Genomic DNA, 14,658 nt, shown 5'->3' with positions numbered 1-14,658 from the left:
TGCTGTTCTCATGGTGCAAGTTGAAATAATCTCTTAGGTAAGATTACCTTATAAGTAAGTTTCTTTTGGTACCTCAGTAAGTGAATTCTCTTAGATAAGCTATACAATAGTCCACTAATATTTGTGGACTGTGAGCTATAAAATAGTCCACTAATATTACCATATTCTACTCTGTGTATTATATAGTAAGATTCTAATATAGGCTCATTCTCTTGGGAATTTAATTTTATTTCATCCTTTCATTCCCTTTATTTCAAAATTCTAGTTATTCAACTTGAAAGAAAACCTAACATAAGAATTTTAAAAGGCCTTTCTTGGTGACATACCTGGTAAACTTTTAGGAGTTGGGAGAGGTCCTCTCCTGTAAGAAATGAGAACCAAAGTCTTTTAAATAAGTTTTTGTTATTTTTATGACTTTCTACATCACACGACAAGCATACCGCACTCGAATCAGATCTGGTTTCTGCACTGGCAGGTCAAGAGAGCTCAGCTGAAGCAAATGATTGGCAGCACTGACCTCCTGAAATCTGAGTTGCAGATGTTATATTTTGCCAAGGGTGATTAGGAGCACAGAGGCTGCCCCACAAGCCGGACTGGCAAGACTAAGCTGTATGGGAAAGATTTCCTGAACCCTTTGTACATCAGTGTCTTCATATGCAAAATGGGAAGTACAAACAGCTCCTACCTCATTGTGAGGATTAAATCAGAGAATTCACATTAGCTGTTTTTTCTAAAAAAATATGGAACGCTTTGCAAATCTGCATGTCACCCTTGCACGGGGGCCATGCTAATTTTCTCTGTATCATTCCAATTTTAGTATATGTACTGCTGAAGCGATCACTTGTATTAACTGATTTGAACAGTGCCTGGCCTTCTTAAATACTGATGATGACCACCAATCCTTCCCAAACACTCCCCATCTTTCCTACAAATGGACTCAAAACTTAAAAGCTTAGATTGCAAGCTGACACTATGTGAAACAGAAGTTTCTCTTCCCTCAGAATCCTTTATATGAGGAGTAGCAAACTGTTTCTGTAAAGGGCCAAGTAGTAAATGATTTAGGCTTTGCTGGCTACATACTGTCTCTGTTGCAATTCTACTCAACTCTACTGGGAAATCAGCCATAGACAAAACCTAAACGACTGCAGGTGCTTGCGTCTCAATACAACTTTATATAGGAATGCTGAAATTTGAATTTCATACAATTTTCACATTTCACAAAATAGTAACCTTTTGATTCTTTTCCAGCCATTTAAAGATGTAAAGACTATTCTTAACTCACAGGCCCTACAAAAATAGGCAGATCAGATTTAACTCACAGGAGGCCCTAGTTTGCTGACTCCTGCTTTCTGCAGGCTATAAGGAAGGTATAGCATTCATAAGTGAGTAATAATGATCACACTTGAGCATGAGAGAGTCCTCCTTGAACTATGACTAGTAAAATCCATTTAACATTTGTCCTAAAAATGCTATTTCCAAAAAGCTAGCAACCTCACTAAGCAAATGCAATGGTAGATATGTTCTAATATGTCTTAGAACATCAATGTTAACGACATTTGTTAAGTGTGTTTTTTTTTTACTTGAAAAGCAGCCGGTTATTACCTTGCCAAGTTAGGCCCTGTGGCCTTTCCTGGTGGCACTGCATTCTTCTGGGGGCTGTAGAAATTCTCATACATGATGGGTGCTAGGAGAGACATCAAGAAACAAAACATTAAGAGGCAGGTGTCTTCCATCTTGTTAGTGACGTCTAACAAGAAAGACTAACAGGATTGCCTAAATGACCCTCCCACCCCTTGCCCCATTCACCTGGTGGAGTCTGTCCAGTTTTGCGTTGATTCACAAAGTATTCAATGTCTTTCTCAATGCTGCACATTTCTAAACTCTTACGGACTTTTTCATACATCTAACAAAAAGAAGGTAAGTCAATAGGCAGAGGTATGTTGATGATAATTGTTTTTTCTTTTCTTTCCTTTTTTTTTTTTAGACAGGGGTGTTACTATATTGCCCAGGCTGGATTCGAATTCCTGAGCTCAAGTGATCCTACCACCTCAGCCTCCCGAAGTAGCTGGGACTATAGGTGCCTGCCACCACACCCAGCTGTTGATGATAATTGTGACACAGCTCATTAAAAGTTTTGAAAAATGGCTCTTTTCCAAATATTGTTGTTTTGAAAAGAAAAAAAAGAAATATTCCCAAGTCCCAGATTCATTTTAGGGCTCTTCTCTGATGCTTATCTGCTATTAAATTGTTTTTAATGGCAGGAGATACATCTTTGTGTCAGGACAAAAACCTTGGCTGAAAAAATTTTCAATACTGATGGAACCGGACGGGCATGGTGGCTCACGCCTGTAATCCTAGCACTCTGGGAGGCCGAGGTGGGCAGATTGCTCGAGGCCAGGAGTTCAAAACCAGCCTGAGCAAGACCCTGTCTCTACCAAAAATAGAAAGAAATTAATTGACCAACTAAAAATATATAGAGAAAAAATTAGCTGGGCATGGTGGCGCGTGCCTGTAGTCCCAGCTACTCAGGAGGCTGAGGCAGAAGGATTGCTTGAGCCCAGGAGTTTGAGGTTGCTGTGAGCTAGGCTGATGCCATGGCACTCACTCTAGCCTGGGTAAGAGTGAGACTTTTGAGACTTTTGAGACTCTGTCTCAAAAGAAAAAAAAAAAATACTGATGGAACCAAATAATAGATACCAAGTCCCATGACACAAGACCAATGCCATACACATATGCAAAGACAATTACTTGAACAAGAGTTCTTCCATTCAATTCTATTGGTTTTCTGAGTGTCTAATTGTTCTTCAAAGGTGAATATACCAGCTAAGTGAGGAATGGAGGTGGCTATTTCTTTTCTTTTCTTTTTTCTTCTTTAATGCTCTACCAGAGGGTGGCTATTTCTTAGCAAAGAAAGTTATGATAACTGGATTTAGTGCCTCTAAGACTTGTGGACCCCATTACTATTGCTGTGCACAAATTAAACCTGGATAATAGCCTTGGGAATGCTGTTGAAGTAAATCCTGAGCTCTGGAGTGACCATTAACCTGGGCCTGGCTCAGTCTGCCAGTACTTGGTGCTGTCCTGGAGTGACCCCATTCCAGACTGGAGCAGTCTCTGGGTCTCACATTCATGCTATGACATCTCTATCTTCCATATATTAAACTGTGTTTGGGTCCCCATCTCTGTCGTCCTGCCCTCTAAATTTCTTTCTTTCTTTTTCTTTTTAAGACTAGTCAAGTGCAGTAGTGACAAGAGAGGAAAAGTAGAAGAATGAGTCAAATCTGTAACAGACTATGAGCCATCAATTGAGATAACTTACTTCCTTCTTCAGACCAGCCTAACTCTGAATTTCATAATGCAAAAATCATGGTGGTAAAATGGACCAAGAGTTAAGCAGGTTACATGTTTATCTGGGTCCTTCTATCAACTCACTGTGTGGCCTTGGGCAAGTCACTTTACCTCTCTGGTCCTCAAATGAGGTGGTGGTGATAAACTAATAAAAGTCTGCAGTTCCTTGCACTCTAAGGAACTCAATATGCAAAGTGACAATCGTCCGTGCATGCCTCTGCCTTACCTCATCACTTCTGACACATTGTTGTGACAGCTGATTCATATGTAACCACAATGCATTCCGGAAGAAGTTTATTCGTTCACATTCTTGAGCCTCAAATACCTATAGAAAAAAAAAACTGCATGTCTATACATATGCAGAGAAAGGGGCTGCTCATTTAGACTGGCTGTGACTTGAGAAACAGTGCCAACCTTCAGTTATCTGTAAGCTTATTGCTCCATTTAGGGTACTTCCCCTCACCATTGAGGAAGTTCATGAACTCATATGACAAAGAATGCAAATTGAGCCTAATATCATATTAACACAAACAGGATTGCCTATGGTTCCGAAAGTAAGAAGTAATGGTGATTTTAGACACCAATGTTCTAACTTGAGTTCCAGCTGACATTTCCAGCTACCTAATAAACACCTCCACCCGGCAGCTTGCCAGGTTCAAAACACTGCCCCTTCTACCCTGGGATGAATGAATTTGACTGGCAAGATGGTCGAAATTGCTGATGCTGGTTAATGAATATATGGATGCCCTTGCATTTGCCTTCTATCTCTGTTTAAATTTTTTCTTAATAAAAATGTTAAATAAAAGTTACTGCCTGAAATATTGTTTTTTGGATATAAACAAATATAACCTTTTGAAAAGTCAACCTATTCTACAAAGTGAATGCTATGCTATTCAATAACAGAAGTTATATATCAGTGTATTTTTAAAATACTGAATATCATAGTTATTCCATTTTAAAACTTTTTATAATAGAAAACTTCAAATATATACAAGAGTAGAGAGGTACAGAGAATATGATGAATCCCTGTGTACCCTTCACCAGCTTAAACATTTATCAACTCACGACCAATTCTGTTTTACCCATATCCCTACCAACTATCCTACTCCCTGGAGTATTTTGAAGCAAATGCATTATTTCACTTCTAAATGTTTTAATATCTATATATATAAAATAATACAATAATTACATTATTTTATAATAATATTACATTATTTTATTATACAATATTTCACAAAGGCTCATAGAGAGCAACGTAATGAGTACCCACATACCAACCATCTAGCTTTGTCAAAAACTTTGGCCATATTTGCTTCAGATTCTGTTAAAGCCCCTGTGTGACTTCCTCAATCTCTGTCACCATCCTCCTTCCCGAGAAATAGCTATTATTCTAAATTATATCATTCTCAGGTAGGTTTTGACACTATATATGTATCCATAAAATGTACATTGCTTTGCATGTTTTTAACCCTTATAAAAATGGCTTCATTCCAGGCTTTCCCACAAAAATGTGGTGTTAAGAAAGTAATTAGGAGGGACATAGTGACCCACAGCATCAGATGGGAGAGACAGGTCAAATCAGATTAGACAATGCAAAGGCCTACTGGACCTTACACCAAAGGGATCACTGGTGCCCTCCAAGAGAGCAGCTGCAGGAAGTAAATCCCAGATGCAGCAGTCTGGGGCAGGCAGGACTAACAATGACTTGGAGGTGTCTTCAAAGTGTGGCTGTCAAGAAAGGAGGGGGTAGCAAATGGGAGGCAAGAGCTAGTGGGTTTTAAAGCTAAGGTATGTGTACAAGATAACAGAAGTTCACAAGTTCTCTGAGCACAATAGGATGAGGAAAGGCTTGATGGGGCAGGAAGCAGCTCCTTTCCCACTTTAACAGGAGAAATGGAATGTATGTGTGAGTCTGTGTGTGTAAATCAGTGGTAGCCTACTTGAATTCACATCAGAATCACTTGGAGGGCTTACTAACAGACACATTGCTGGGCCCTACCCCTAGAGTTTCTGATTCAGTGAGTCTGGGCTTGGTTTGAGTATCTACATCTCTAACAAGTTCCCAGGTGATGTTGACGCTACTGATCCTGGGAACTCACGTTGAGAACCACTAGTAAGAAAATGTGTAGGTAGGGTGACAGAAACCTGAGGAAGTTTCCAGGTTATGTCTTGTATTTCCTCAAGGAAATTGTAAGGTCATGCTCTCAAAATGAAAGGAGCAACAGTGAAATCAAAGTTGTGATGAAAGAAAAAAAAGTCATACCTGCTATCTGTATTTCCCTGAGAATCTAGCAAGTACAGGCAAGGCTGTCCAAAGGTAATTACTTATCAACCATTAACTGATTCATCTGTTTCCTGCTTGCACTAACCAACCATGACACTAAAGCCCTAAACAGAGCTCGACAGTGCGGTCAGGATGGGAAGACGCATAAAGATGAGGCTTAGGGGAAAACTATTCCAGTTCCTTCCAGTCTTCACTTAAATTTCTGATTTCTAATCCGCCCTGGAGCTTTTTAACTCTATGAGAATCAAAGCGCTATATAATAATAGAGTGCGGCGCAGTTCTAAAAAGGAGACGCTCCAGGTTCTAGGCGGAAGACCCGCCCCCCCCCCCGTCCTAGCAGCTTCCGGTTCCGGGTACCTCGCAGGCCTTGATGTGCTCGCACTGCCACTCTTCTCTGACTTTTTCCAGCGCGTTGACGTGCTGCAGGTACGCTTTGTCTGCAACAGAAGGGCGGGCCGAGGTTCAGAAGCTAGACAGGAGGGCTCGCAGACCCACCCCACGCCTCATCTCGGATGGCAAAAGAAACGCATCGGACTTGCGCTGACCTCACAAGGCCCCAGGGAATGCTGAACATTGGAAAGACATCTCTGCCCCTCTTAAGATCTTTGTGAACTGAGCAAAGAAGAGAATCACTTTCTTCTAAAACACTGGACCAAGCATTAAACCAAGAAACGTCCCAAGAAAGAAGAAATGAAAGCTGACGAGAAGCCTCAGCCAGGGTTTCCCTTGTCTAATTCCACTTCAGTATTTCCGCTCACTTTTCACTTTCAGGAAAATTGTCTGATGATTGAGATGACAGCTACCTTGAGCCCTAAAGGGGCACCACGTTAGTTTAGTTTTGGATTTGGAGACTTCTTAAGTGACAGGGTCACTAGAGGATTGTTTCCTGTAGGATATTCTGGGAACTAGAAGCCTTTGCAAACACCTGGTTTAGGTCTTAGATTTCAGTGATGACAAGGTCTTGCAACTTAGCAGTTTCTTTTACAGCAGATGAGGTCTATGCGGCCTGAAAGGAGCTTTTACATGGATGTCCCTGATAAATCAGAGTGAGCTCCTAATTACAAAGCAGTTATCACATGACTCCTCCACCACCCCATTCACTTACCTATAAGGCAGCAAGGTCTAAGCAGGCAGCAGCCAGAAACTGCTGCCTCATTTGCTTATTCCCACTTTCTGGGATTCTGCTATTCCCTCCCTTCCTCACCCTTCTTTTCCTACTCTCTCTTCCTTTCTTCATTTCTCCCTTCTTCCCTTCTGATACCTTGTTACTCCTACTGTATATCCACATATTCTTTATTGTAAGGTATATAAAACTACCTTTCTCAGAGACACATTTAGGATCATGTAAAACTCCCACGAACCAACCTCCCTGATCCTTAGGCGCAGCCCCCTTACCCGAGTCCTCTACTGCAGTCTTTGACGTTGCCAGTTTAACAAAAAGCTGTGAACACAAAAAAGAACAAGAGTTGGGAATGCTGGGCCAGGCTTCCACAGGCAAAACATATTTGAAAGCAATGACCGTGAAGAGACAAGGTCCAGTCCAAATCCCACATGTGTTCCCCTCATGAGCAAATTATTCAACTTGCCCTGTAATCTTACCACTATGGGAAAATATCCATAAAGCATCTTGCCTTACATCTTCCTAAAGACATACCCCTGCCCTCTAGTTGCTGAAATCTTATATTTAGATATTACAAAATTAAATTTACTTAAATTTACAATCAACCCAAGCAAGAGGCAGCCCGGCTACAAAGAATACATGAGCGGAGTTTTGAAAAAAGATGAAAAAAATCAGGAACCACCCCCCATCTCTTATCAACCCCACTCCCTCTCTCATAGGCATGCTTCTCTAGTTCTTCCCCAACCCCAAAAATGTGGCCATGGTTTTTTCTGGTTCAGAGGACCCCAGTAGCCTGAAGGAAGATATTGCCAGAGGCTTAGAGTACAAATTCATGTTTTTAATTAAGATTTTTCATTGGCTTTAGCCTGATATATGTAAGTCTCAGATTTTTCAAGTTGTCAGCCCTTCTAGGTACCTTTTCTTGTTGCTTTGGGTTGACCAGGTTGGCACTCCGGTTGACGGCCTGTTCTGCCTCATCTTTGTCCCGGCATTTCTGCTCATAGTTCTTCTTTGCCTTTGTTTTTATGGACAAAGAGGACCAAAACAGGTGAGCAGATTATAACCCTGGAAGGAAGCCTCCTACCCCACCAAGCCTAGCACAGACAGGGCCTTCTAATCAGAGCTGTGAAAATCACTCGGCTGGGTTTCCAGAAGGCAGATGCTCTCTCCTATCAATCTCTGAAAGGTCTCTCTTTCTCTAGCCTTTTTCCAAATTGCATATGTAGTGGCAACCTGATCAAGGAAATAATAACTCCTATTTGTCAACACAACCAAAGCACATGAGCTTTAAAAATTGACTGAAACAAGGTGGCTCACACCTGTAATCCCAGCACTTTGAGAGGCTGAGGTTGGAGGATCACTTAAGGCCAGGACTTTGAGGCTGCAGTGAGCTATGATTGTGCCACTGCACTCCAGCCTGTGCAGAGTGAGACCCTGTCTCCAAAAAAAAAAAAAAAAAAAAATTGACTAAAACAAAAGATGGAATTTGAAATAGACAAAAATCAAAATATTTATGTAATGCTAAGATATGTAATCCAACATGTATGTAACATTCATAATCCTCAGAATTTATGTGTAATCACTTGATCACTGTTGCCAACTCATACTGATTCTAATTATGCCCACGTATTCTGAAATTCCTCACCACAGCATGTTGACAGTGGGAGGGCACCAAAGCCATAATTTCTTTTGCTCAAGGATAGTCAGGTTCCTTTTTGATTTCAAGAATTCTGTTTTATGTAGTTGAAAAGTAAGTCATGATCCATCCTGTGCTGCCATTACTACCAGTATTATGAAAATAGTTTGAAAACTATAATCATTAGTAAATCAAAGAAATAATTTTCTGTTTCAATTGTGGAAGCAAAGACTTAACTTGTTCAAACAAAGCAAAGCCATGAATCCAACAATCATCTAGTCAATAAAAATGGTGGGGAAAAAAAATGCTTGACTGAAAATGAAGACCACCCCCCCAAGTCCTTATTTGGCTGGTTTCTCTGAGGCTGTCTACAAAGCAGAGATTAAGCACTGGAGCTAGAGGGCATGGGTTGGAATCCCAGTGCCTCCACTGTCCATCTGTTTTTGCACAAATTACTTAGCCTCTCTGTGCCTCAGTTTCCCCATCTGTAGAGTGAGGATTTTAAATATAAATGCATATAATATATTTATCCTCAAATATGTATAAAAATAAAAGTAGATATAAACTGTATTTCTATAGCTCTTACACATCTATAAATAAAATTATGTTCATAAATGAAATTCAAACCCATAAAACCAATAAAATTCAAATTAATAATAAAAAAGAATGGAGGTTCCTTTGCAGAGATGGTTTGTGCTCACCAGATATTTTATATGCTTCCTTGTATTTTTCAGCCTCCCCAGCAATTCAGCTGGGCCTACCGTATCAGTAAACAAATTTATAATTCTCTCTCTATGCTACATGCAGAGAAATATAAGTTCATAATTGTTCATAATTGCAAGAACATAAGGTATTCACACAACAACATTCATGTAACAGTTCTTTATGCAACAATATGTTGAATATACTTCTCTGTATCAAGCATGATCCCTGTAACTCAACAACTTTAATGGTTGCATTAATAAATACATACACATATATATTTTATATATGTATATATGCCATAATTTTATTAACCTTCTCTCTAATGGTGAACATTTATCTTGTTTCCTATTTTTTATCACATAAAACTACTTTGATTTTGAGTAGTGTGAATTTATCTATACAGGAAAAATTCCTGGAAGTGTAATCATCTGGCAAAAGAATAAAAACACATCAGACTTCCCTCCAAAATGGTTGCACCAGTTTATATTTTTGCCAATGAGAGTTCCTGTTTCCTCACACTCTCACCAACAACAAGCTTGTCAATATTTATCATCTTTTCTAACACTGAGGTGAAAACACTAGCATACTGTTTTACTTGCATGTCTTTCATTATTACTAAAGTGGTATATCCTTTGTCCCCCATGTTTTTTACCTTCTTTTCTATTGGCGCATCCCTTATTTTAATAGGTTTTTAGGAGCTCAGTATATATTAGGAACACCAACCAACTATAAGTTATATAAGTTACAAATACTGTTTCCAGTTTTCATCTATCATGGGACTATGTTTAAGGTGGTAATATTTTTCTTTTACTACAAAGAAGTCTTCAATTTTAGTGTCATTAAAGTTATCAATTTTTTTCTATCCTTTATTTTTAACATAGTGTGTTAAGCAGTTTTTCTCAGTTGCAACATAGTTGCATATTCATAATTGTATTTTTAAAGGCTATATAATTCATTTAATCCTTCTCTAATTTTTGGTCACTGTTAGTGAATATGTTCATATCTTTGTTTTTCTTTCTTTTATTGGGGGGTAGTGATTCCTTAAGATAGTGTCTTAGACTCTTAGCATATGATTGATGGAATATGATGACATTTATGGCTCCACAAACATATTGCAAAAGCACTTATTTAAAAGGTTATACAGGTTTCTGGGAAGATGAAGCAGATGTGCTTCCTCCCATTCCTCCACACTAGTACAACTAAAAACCGCAAACACTATATGTAAAACAAACATAAGCAGGCTCTGAAAGATGGAGAAAAGAAGGGAGACTGCCTAGTGGCCTTGGACTGAAACACTGACCCAACAGTTAGTTCCCTGGGTTTTCTTTCTGCCTCATATATCACAGACTGAATGCCAAAGAAGCAGGCAACTCAGAAAAATGCCAATGGTCACAGACCAAACAAGCCCCTACAAAAGCCTGCTTTCTCTAGCTAAAGGACCAGAAAGGGGGAAGCCTAGCTGGACAGAAACCTTTAGAAAATCACCATTCTACTGCAGTCAAACACCATGTAAAAAACTAGGGCCCCACTCTACACATGTCAGCAAAGGCCAAATGAAGAGTCTAAACTTCCACCACCCCCAGGCTTGGAAGAGCTGCCAACTCCCCTATCGAGGTGGTGTGAGGGACAAATAGGGAACCAGGGCTTTCATTCCCACCAGGAGATAACAAAGCCCCCACCACACACCGTGCCAGTGGAAACCATGTGGGGAACATGGACTTCCACTCCCACCTGGCAATAATGAGATGCAACCCCCCTCCCTGCTAGGGTAGAGTTGGAGGAGATCTAACAGAGAGTCAGAACTTCAACCACTTTCCATTAGTAACTGGGTCACACCCACTCTGTGGTGTTCAGTGGAGACCAAGGAAGGGGAATCTGGAGGGGGAACCTGGTATTGAGGTGATGTCCCACCTCCCCCTGCTGGAGTGGTGTCAAAGGAAACCAGCTAAAACAGAAAATGTAAATAGAGATCCGGAGTCTTTCATCCTGGCGCATGCCTGTAGTCCCAGCTACTTGGGAGGCTGAGGAAGGAGGATTGCTTGAGCCCAAGAGTTTGAGGTTGCTGTGAGCTATGATGACACTACTTCACTCTAGCCCAGGCAAAAGAGTGAGATCTAGTCTCAAAATACAAAATAAAATATAAATAAAAAATAAAAAGAATTAAGGGGAGACAGAAAATAGAATGGTGATTGCCAGGAGCTGGTTGAGGAGTTACGGTTTCATGGGCATATAATTTCAGGCACAGATGAAAAGTTATGAAGATGGATGGTGGTGATGGTTGCACAACTTATAAATGTATTTAATACCACTGAAAGTTCATTACACCTAAAAATGATTAAGATGGTAAATTTTACATTACATGTATTTTACCACAATAAAAAAAAAAAACAGGGAAAAAATGAAGGGGAAATCAAGATATTCTCAGACAAAAGAAAACCAAGAGTATTGGTCCCCAGCAGACCTATCCTGAAGCTAAAGGAAGTTCTGCAAATGAAAGAAAACTATACAAGAAGAAAGCTTAGAACATTAGAAGGAAAAAAGAATATGGTATGAAAAAAAAAAAGATAATATATAATAGTCTTTCTTCTCTTGAATTTTCTAGATTATTTTGACAGTTGAAGCAAAAATTATAATGCTGATATGGCTCTAAATATGGGTTAAGGAAATAGTTTTAAAAATTACATTTTTTTTTTTTTTTTGAAACAGAGTCTCACTTTGTTGCCCAGGCTAGAGTGAGTGCCGTGGCGTCAGCCTGGCTCACAGCAACCTCAATCTCCTGGGCTCAGCGATCCTACTGCCTCAGCCTCCCGAGTAGCTGGGACTACAGGCATGCGCCACCATGCCTGGCTAATTTTTTGTATACATATTTTTAGTTGGTCAATTAATTTATTTCTATTTTTGGTAGAGACGGGGTCTCGCTCAGGCTGGTTTCGAACTCCTGACCTTGAGCAATCCGCCCGTCTCGGCCTCCCAAAGTGCTAGGATTACAGGCATGAGCCACCACGCCCGGCCTAAAAATTACATTTTGATATGGCTTTTTCTTTTATTATATGAACGCTTGTCCCAGATTGCTTAAAATATAAAATGTCTGGAAAAAAATCATGTATCAACCAACACTATTTCTGCCTTACACTGACATCATTTCCTCTTTATCAATGCTTTGAGGTCATCTGCATAAAAAAAATGCAGGAGAACAAATTACGTATGCTATCAACATTGGCAACACTTTCCTATCATGTTCTAGTCACAGAATATCATGATAATACTTCTATAAAAAGATGGCATCATATATGTTCTAATAACAGAGTTAGTTGTGTTCAGAATTAACAAATTCGTGAAAAGCTACTGTGAGATCCCTCATAACCTATCTGATCCACTGCCTTGCCAAGCATTTTTTGTAAATTACTAAAAGGAACAAAGGCTTTAACAATTTCCCAGTATCTTAAAACAGGAAGGAGTCACTCAGTAAAATAGGTAAGCAATCAAGATTCACAATAGTCACAGGGTAAAATTACAAATCCAACAAGATAAATGGTATTATGTACTATATATGCTTTTGTGTCTTGGCCTAAAATATTTCAATTGTCTTGCTATATTTCCCAGATTACCAGAAAGATAACCCATTGTATTTCCACTGTCTATTTTCATCTTCAATCTTTCCAAGGCCTTAAAAAAAAAAACAAACCCAAACCACTAAAGGTTGTTTTCCCTAAAACACTGCACTAATAAATAATAGCAATATTGAAATGTTGTTTGAGTAGGAATATGCTCATCTGTGGCACAGGCTTTCAGAGAATGTTACCATTACCCAAAAAAGGCAATAAAGAGTGACTCACGTCCATGGTTTTCTTGAATTGTATGCTCTTTTGTTTATGGACAGCATCCATGACAAGCTCTGTCTGTGAAGAGACCACAAGCATTATTAATAAAAACAGAAAATATTATTAATTCCAGCTGATCTTGAGGGCTAAGTGTTCAATATGGATTAACTCATTCTGTCCTCACACCACCTAGAAGATAGATATACTATTTATTACCCCCAATTCACAAATGAGAAAATCGCAGAACGCAGAACCCAATTTGCCCAAGGTCTGATGGCTAACCATAGAGCCTAACTTTGAACTTGAGCAGTTGAACAACAGAGCCTGAGCTCTCGGTCATCAAGGAGATTCACTGACTGATCACCTTAGAGCAGTCTCTTCACTAAATCTGGGATCCAGGAACTTTTATTTCAAAAAGGAATTTTAAAACTGTTGTTAAAGCGCCATTTATATTTTAAAGGGGGTCTTTATTCTGTAAGTGTATGTCAGCACAGTTAAATTAGGGACTTGTAAACATTCACTTCTGTAGCCTATTAATGGCACACCTATAATGAACAAGGTGCCTGGACAGTAGTAAAGAAAAAAATGTTCGTAGGACAGCTAAAAGAAGCTGTTATACTATTCTTTTTTTTTTTTTTTTTTTGAGACAGAGTCTTGCTTTGTTGCCCAGGCTAGAGTGAGTGCCGTGGCATCAGCCTAGCTCACAGCAACCTCAGACTCCTGGGCTCAAGCAATTCTGCTGCCTCAGCCTCCCGAGTAGCTGGGACTACAGGCATGCACCACCATGCCCGGCTAATTTTTTCTATATATATTAGTTGGCCAATTAATTTCTTTCTATTTATAGTAGGGACGTGGTCTCGCTCTTGCTCAGGCTGGTTTCGAACTCCTGACCTCAAGCAATCTGCCCACCTCGGCCTCCCAGAGTGCTAGGATTACAGGTGTGAGCCACAGCGCCCAGCCTTGTTCTACTATTCTTTATACCCTATCTAACCCGTAAAACGTAAACTCCTCTGTTGAGTTTACTTGGGATAAATCTTTGTTGTGGCTGTGATCTTAAATACTCTTATTAGCCAAAATATTAAATAATAGTGCTAATAATAAAGGTACACCTCTCAGACATAATCATAGTGGCTCCCATTTAATCAAGCACTTATGTGCTAAGCAGTTTTCACGTGTCACAAATGTGTCCCCATTTTCCTGGTGGTACTGAAGTGATTCACTTTCCCAAAGTAACACAGCAAGTAATAGAGTTGAAATCTGAACCCAGGAGCCTGACTCCAGTGCCCTTGTTCCTAATCATTACCCTAAGTTTATTATCCATCATCCTTATGACAGGTCTATGAAACCAAACACTGAAAGGTGCAATAATTCAAAATGAGCAAAGACATTGATTTCATGCAAAACTGATACAATCATATTGAAAATAAAATTTAAATGGAGTTCCAGACACGTAAAAAGTAAGCTTTTGTCCATTACTATAACACACAAACATGGTTGGATGGATTTTTAAGATATCTGGATGAAATACTGGGAATGGTCTCACTTCAAAATAAGAGATTTGTGGAGTATATGAAATTCTCTTGGGGGAACTTCAAAGGAGTCCTCAGAGAACCCAGCAATCATCTTCCAGCCCAGGTGAAAGTAGCTGGAGGTACCAGGAACTGACCATTCTCCTGCTCATGGTGAAGACAGCACCGACACAGAGAACAGACAAGGCTCCGACATGAGCCCCACATGGAAAGAC

General features: G+C 39.6%; 1 protein-coding gene and 1 non-coding gene across 5 annotated transcripts in view; both read right to left on the bottom strand.

The window, feature by feature from the left end:
* Positions 1-14,658, bottom strand: part of PSTPIP2 (proline-serine-threonine phosphatase interacting protein 2) — an 84,284-nt gene that overhangs the window by 6,815 nt on the left and 62,811 nt on the right. For 3 of the 4 annotated variants that reach the window (XM_075993483.1, XM_075993482.1, XM_012790314.2), the window contains exons 6-13: positions 12,930-12,992; positions 7,669-7,767; positions 7,028-7,073; positions 5,990-6,069; positions 3,575-3,673; positions 1,807-1,903; positions 1,603-1,684; positions 327-361 (exon numbers count right to left, since the gene is read on the bottom strand). In XM_075993483.1, coding sequence (XP_075849598.1) covers positions 327-361; positions 1,603-1,684; positions 1,807-1,903; positions 3,575-3,673; positions 5,990-6,069; positions 7,028-7,073; positions 7,669-7,767; positions 12,930-12,992 — 601 coding nt within the window. The remainder of the gene's footprint in view (positions 1-326; positions 362-1,602; positions 1,685-1,806; positions 1,904-3,574; positions 3,674-5,989; positions 6,070-7,027; positions 7,074-7,668; positions 7,768-12,929; positions 12,993-14,658) is intronic. The other variant, XM_075993485.1, reaches the window with a different exon arrangement.
* Positions 735-841, bottom strand: LOC142861757 (U6 spliceosomal RNA). Its single transcript, XR_012912911.1, has one exon. It is a non-coding gene; the product is annotated as a U6 spliceosomal RNA (small nuclear RNA).

The sequence above is a fragment of the Microcebus murinus genome, chromosome 17 (genome assembly GCF_040939455.1).
Source record: "Microcebus murinus isolate Inina chromosome 17, M.murinus_Inina_mat1.0, whole genome shotgun sequence".
Classification (NCBI taxonomy): domain Eukaryota; kingdom Metazoa; phylum Chordata; class Mammalia; order Primates; family Cheirogaleidae; genus Microcebus; species Microcebus murinus.
This window is presented reverse-complemented; position numbering and strand designations above follow the sequence as displayed.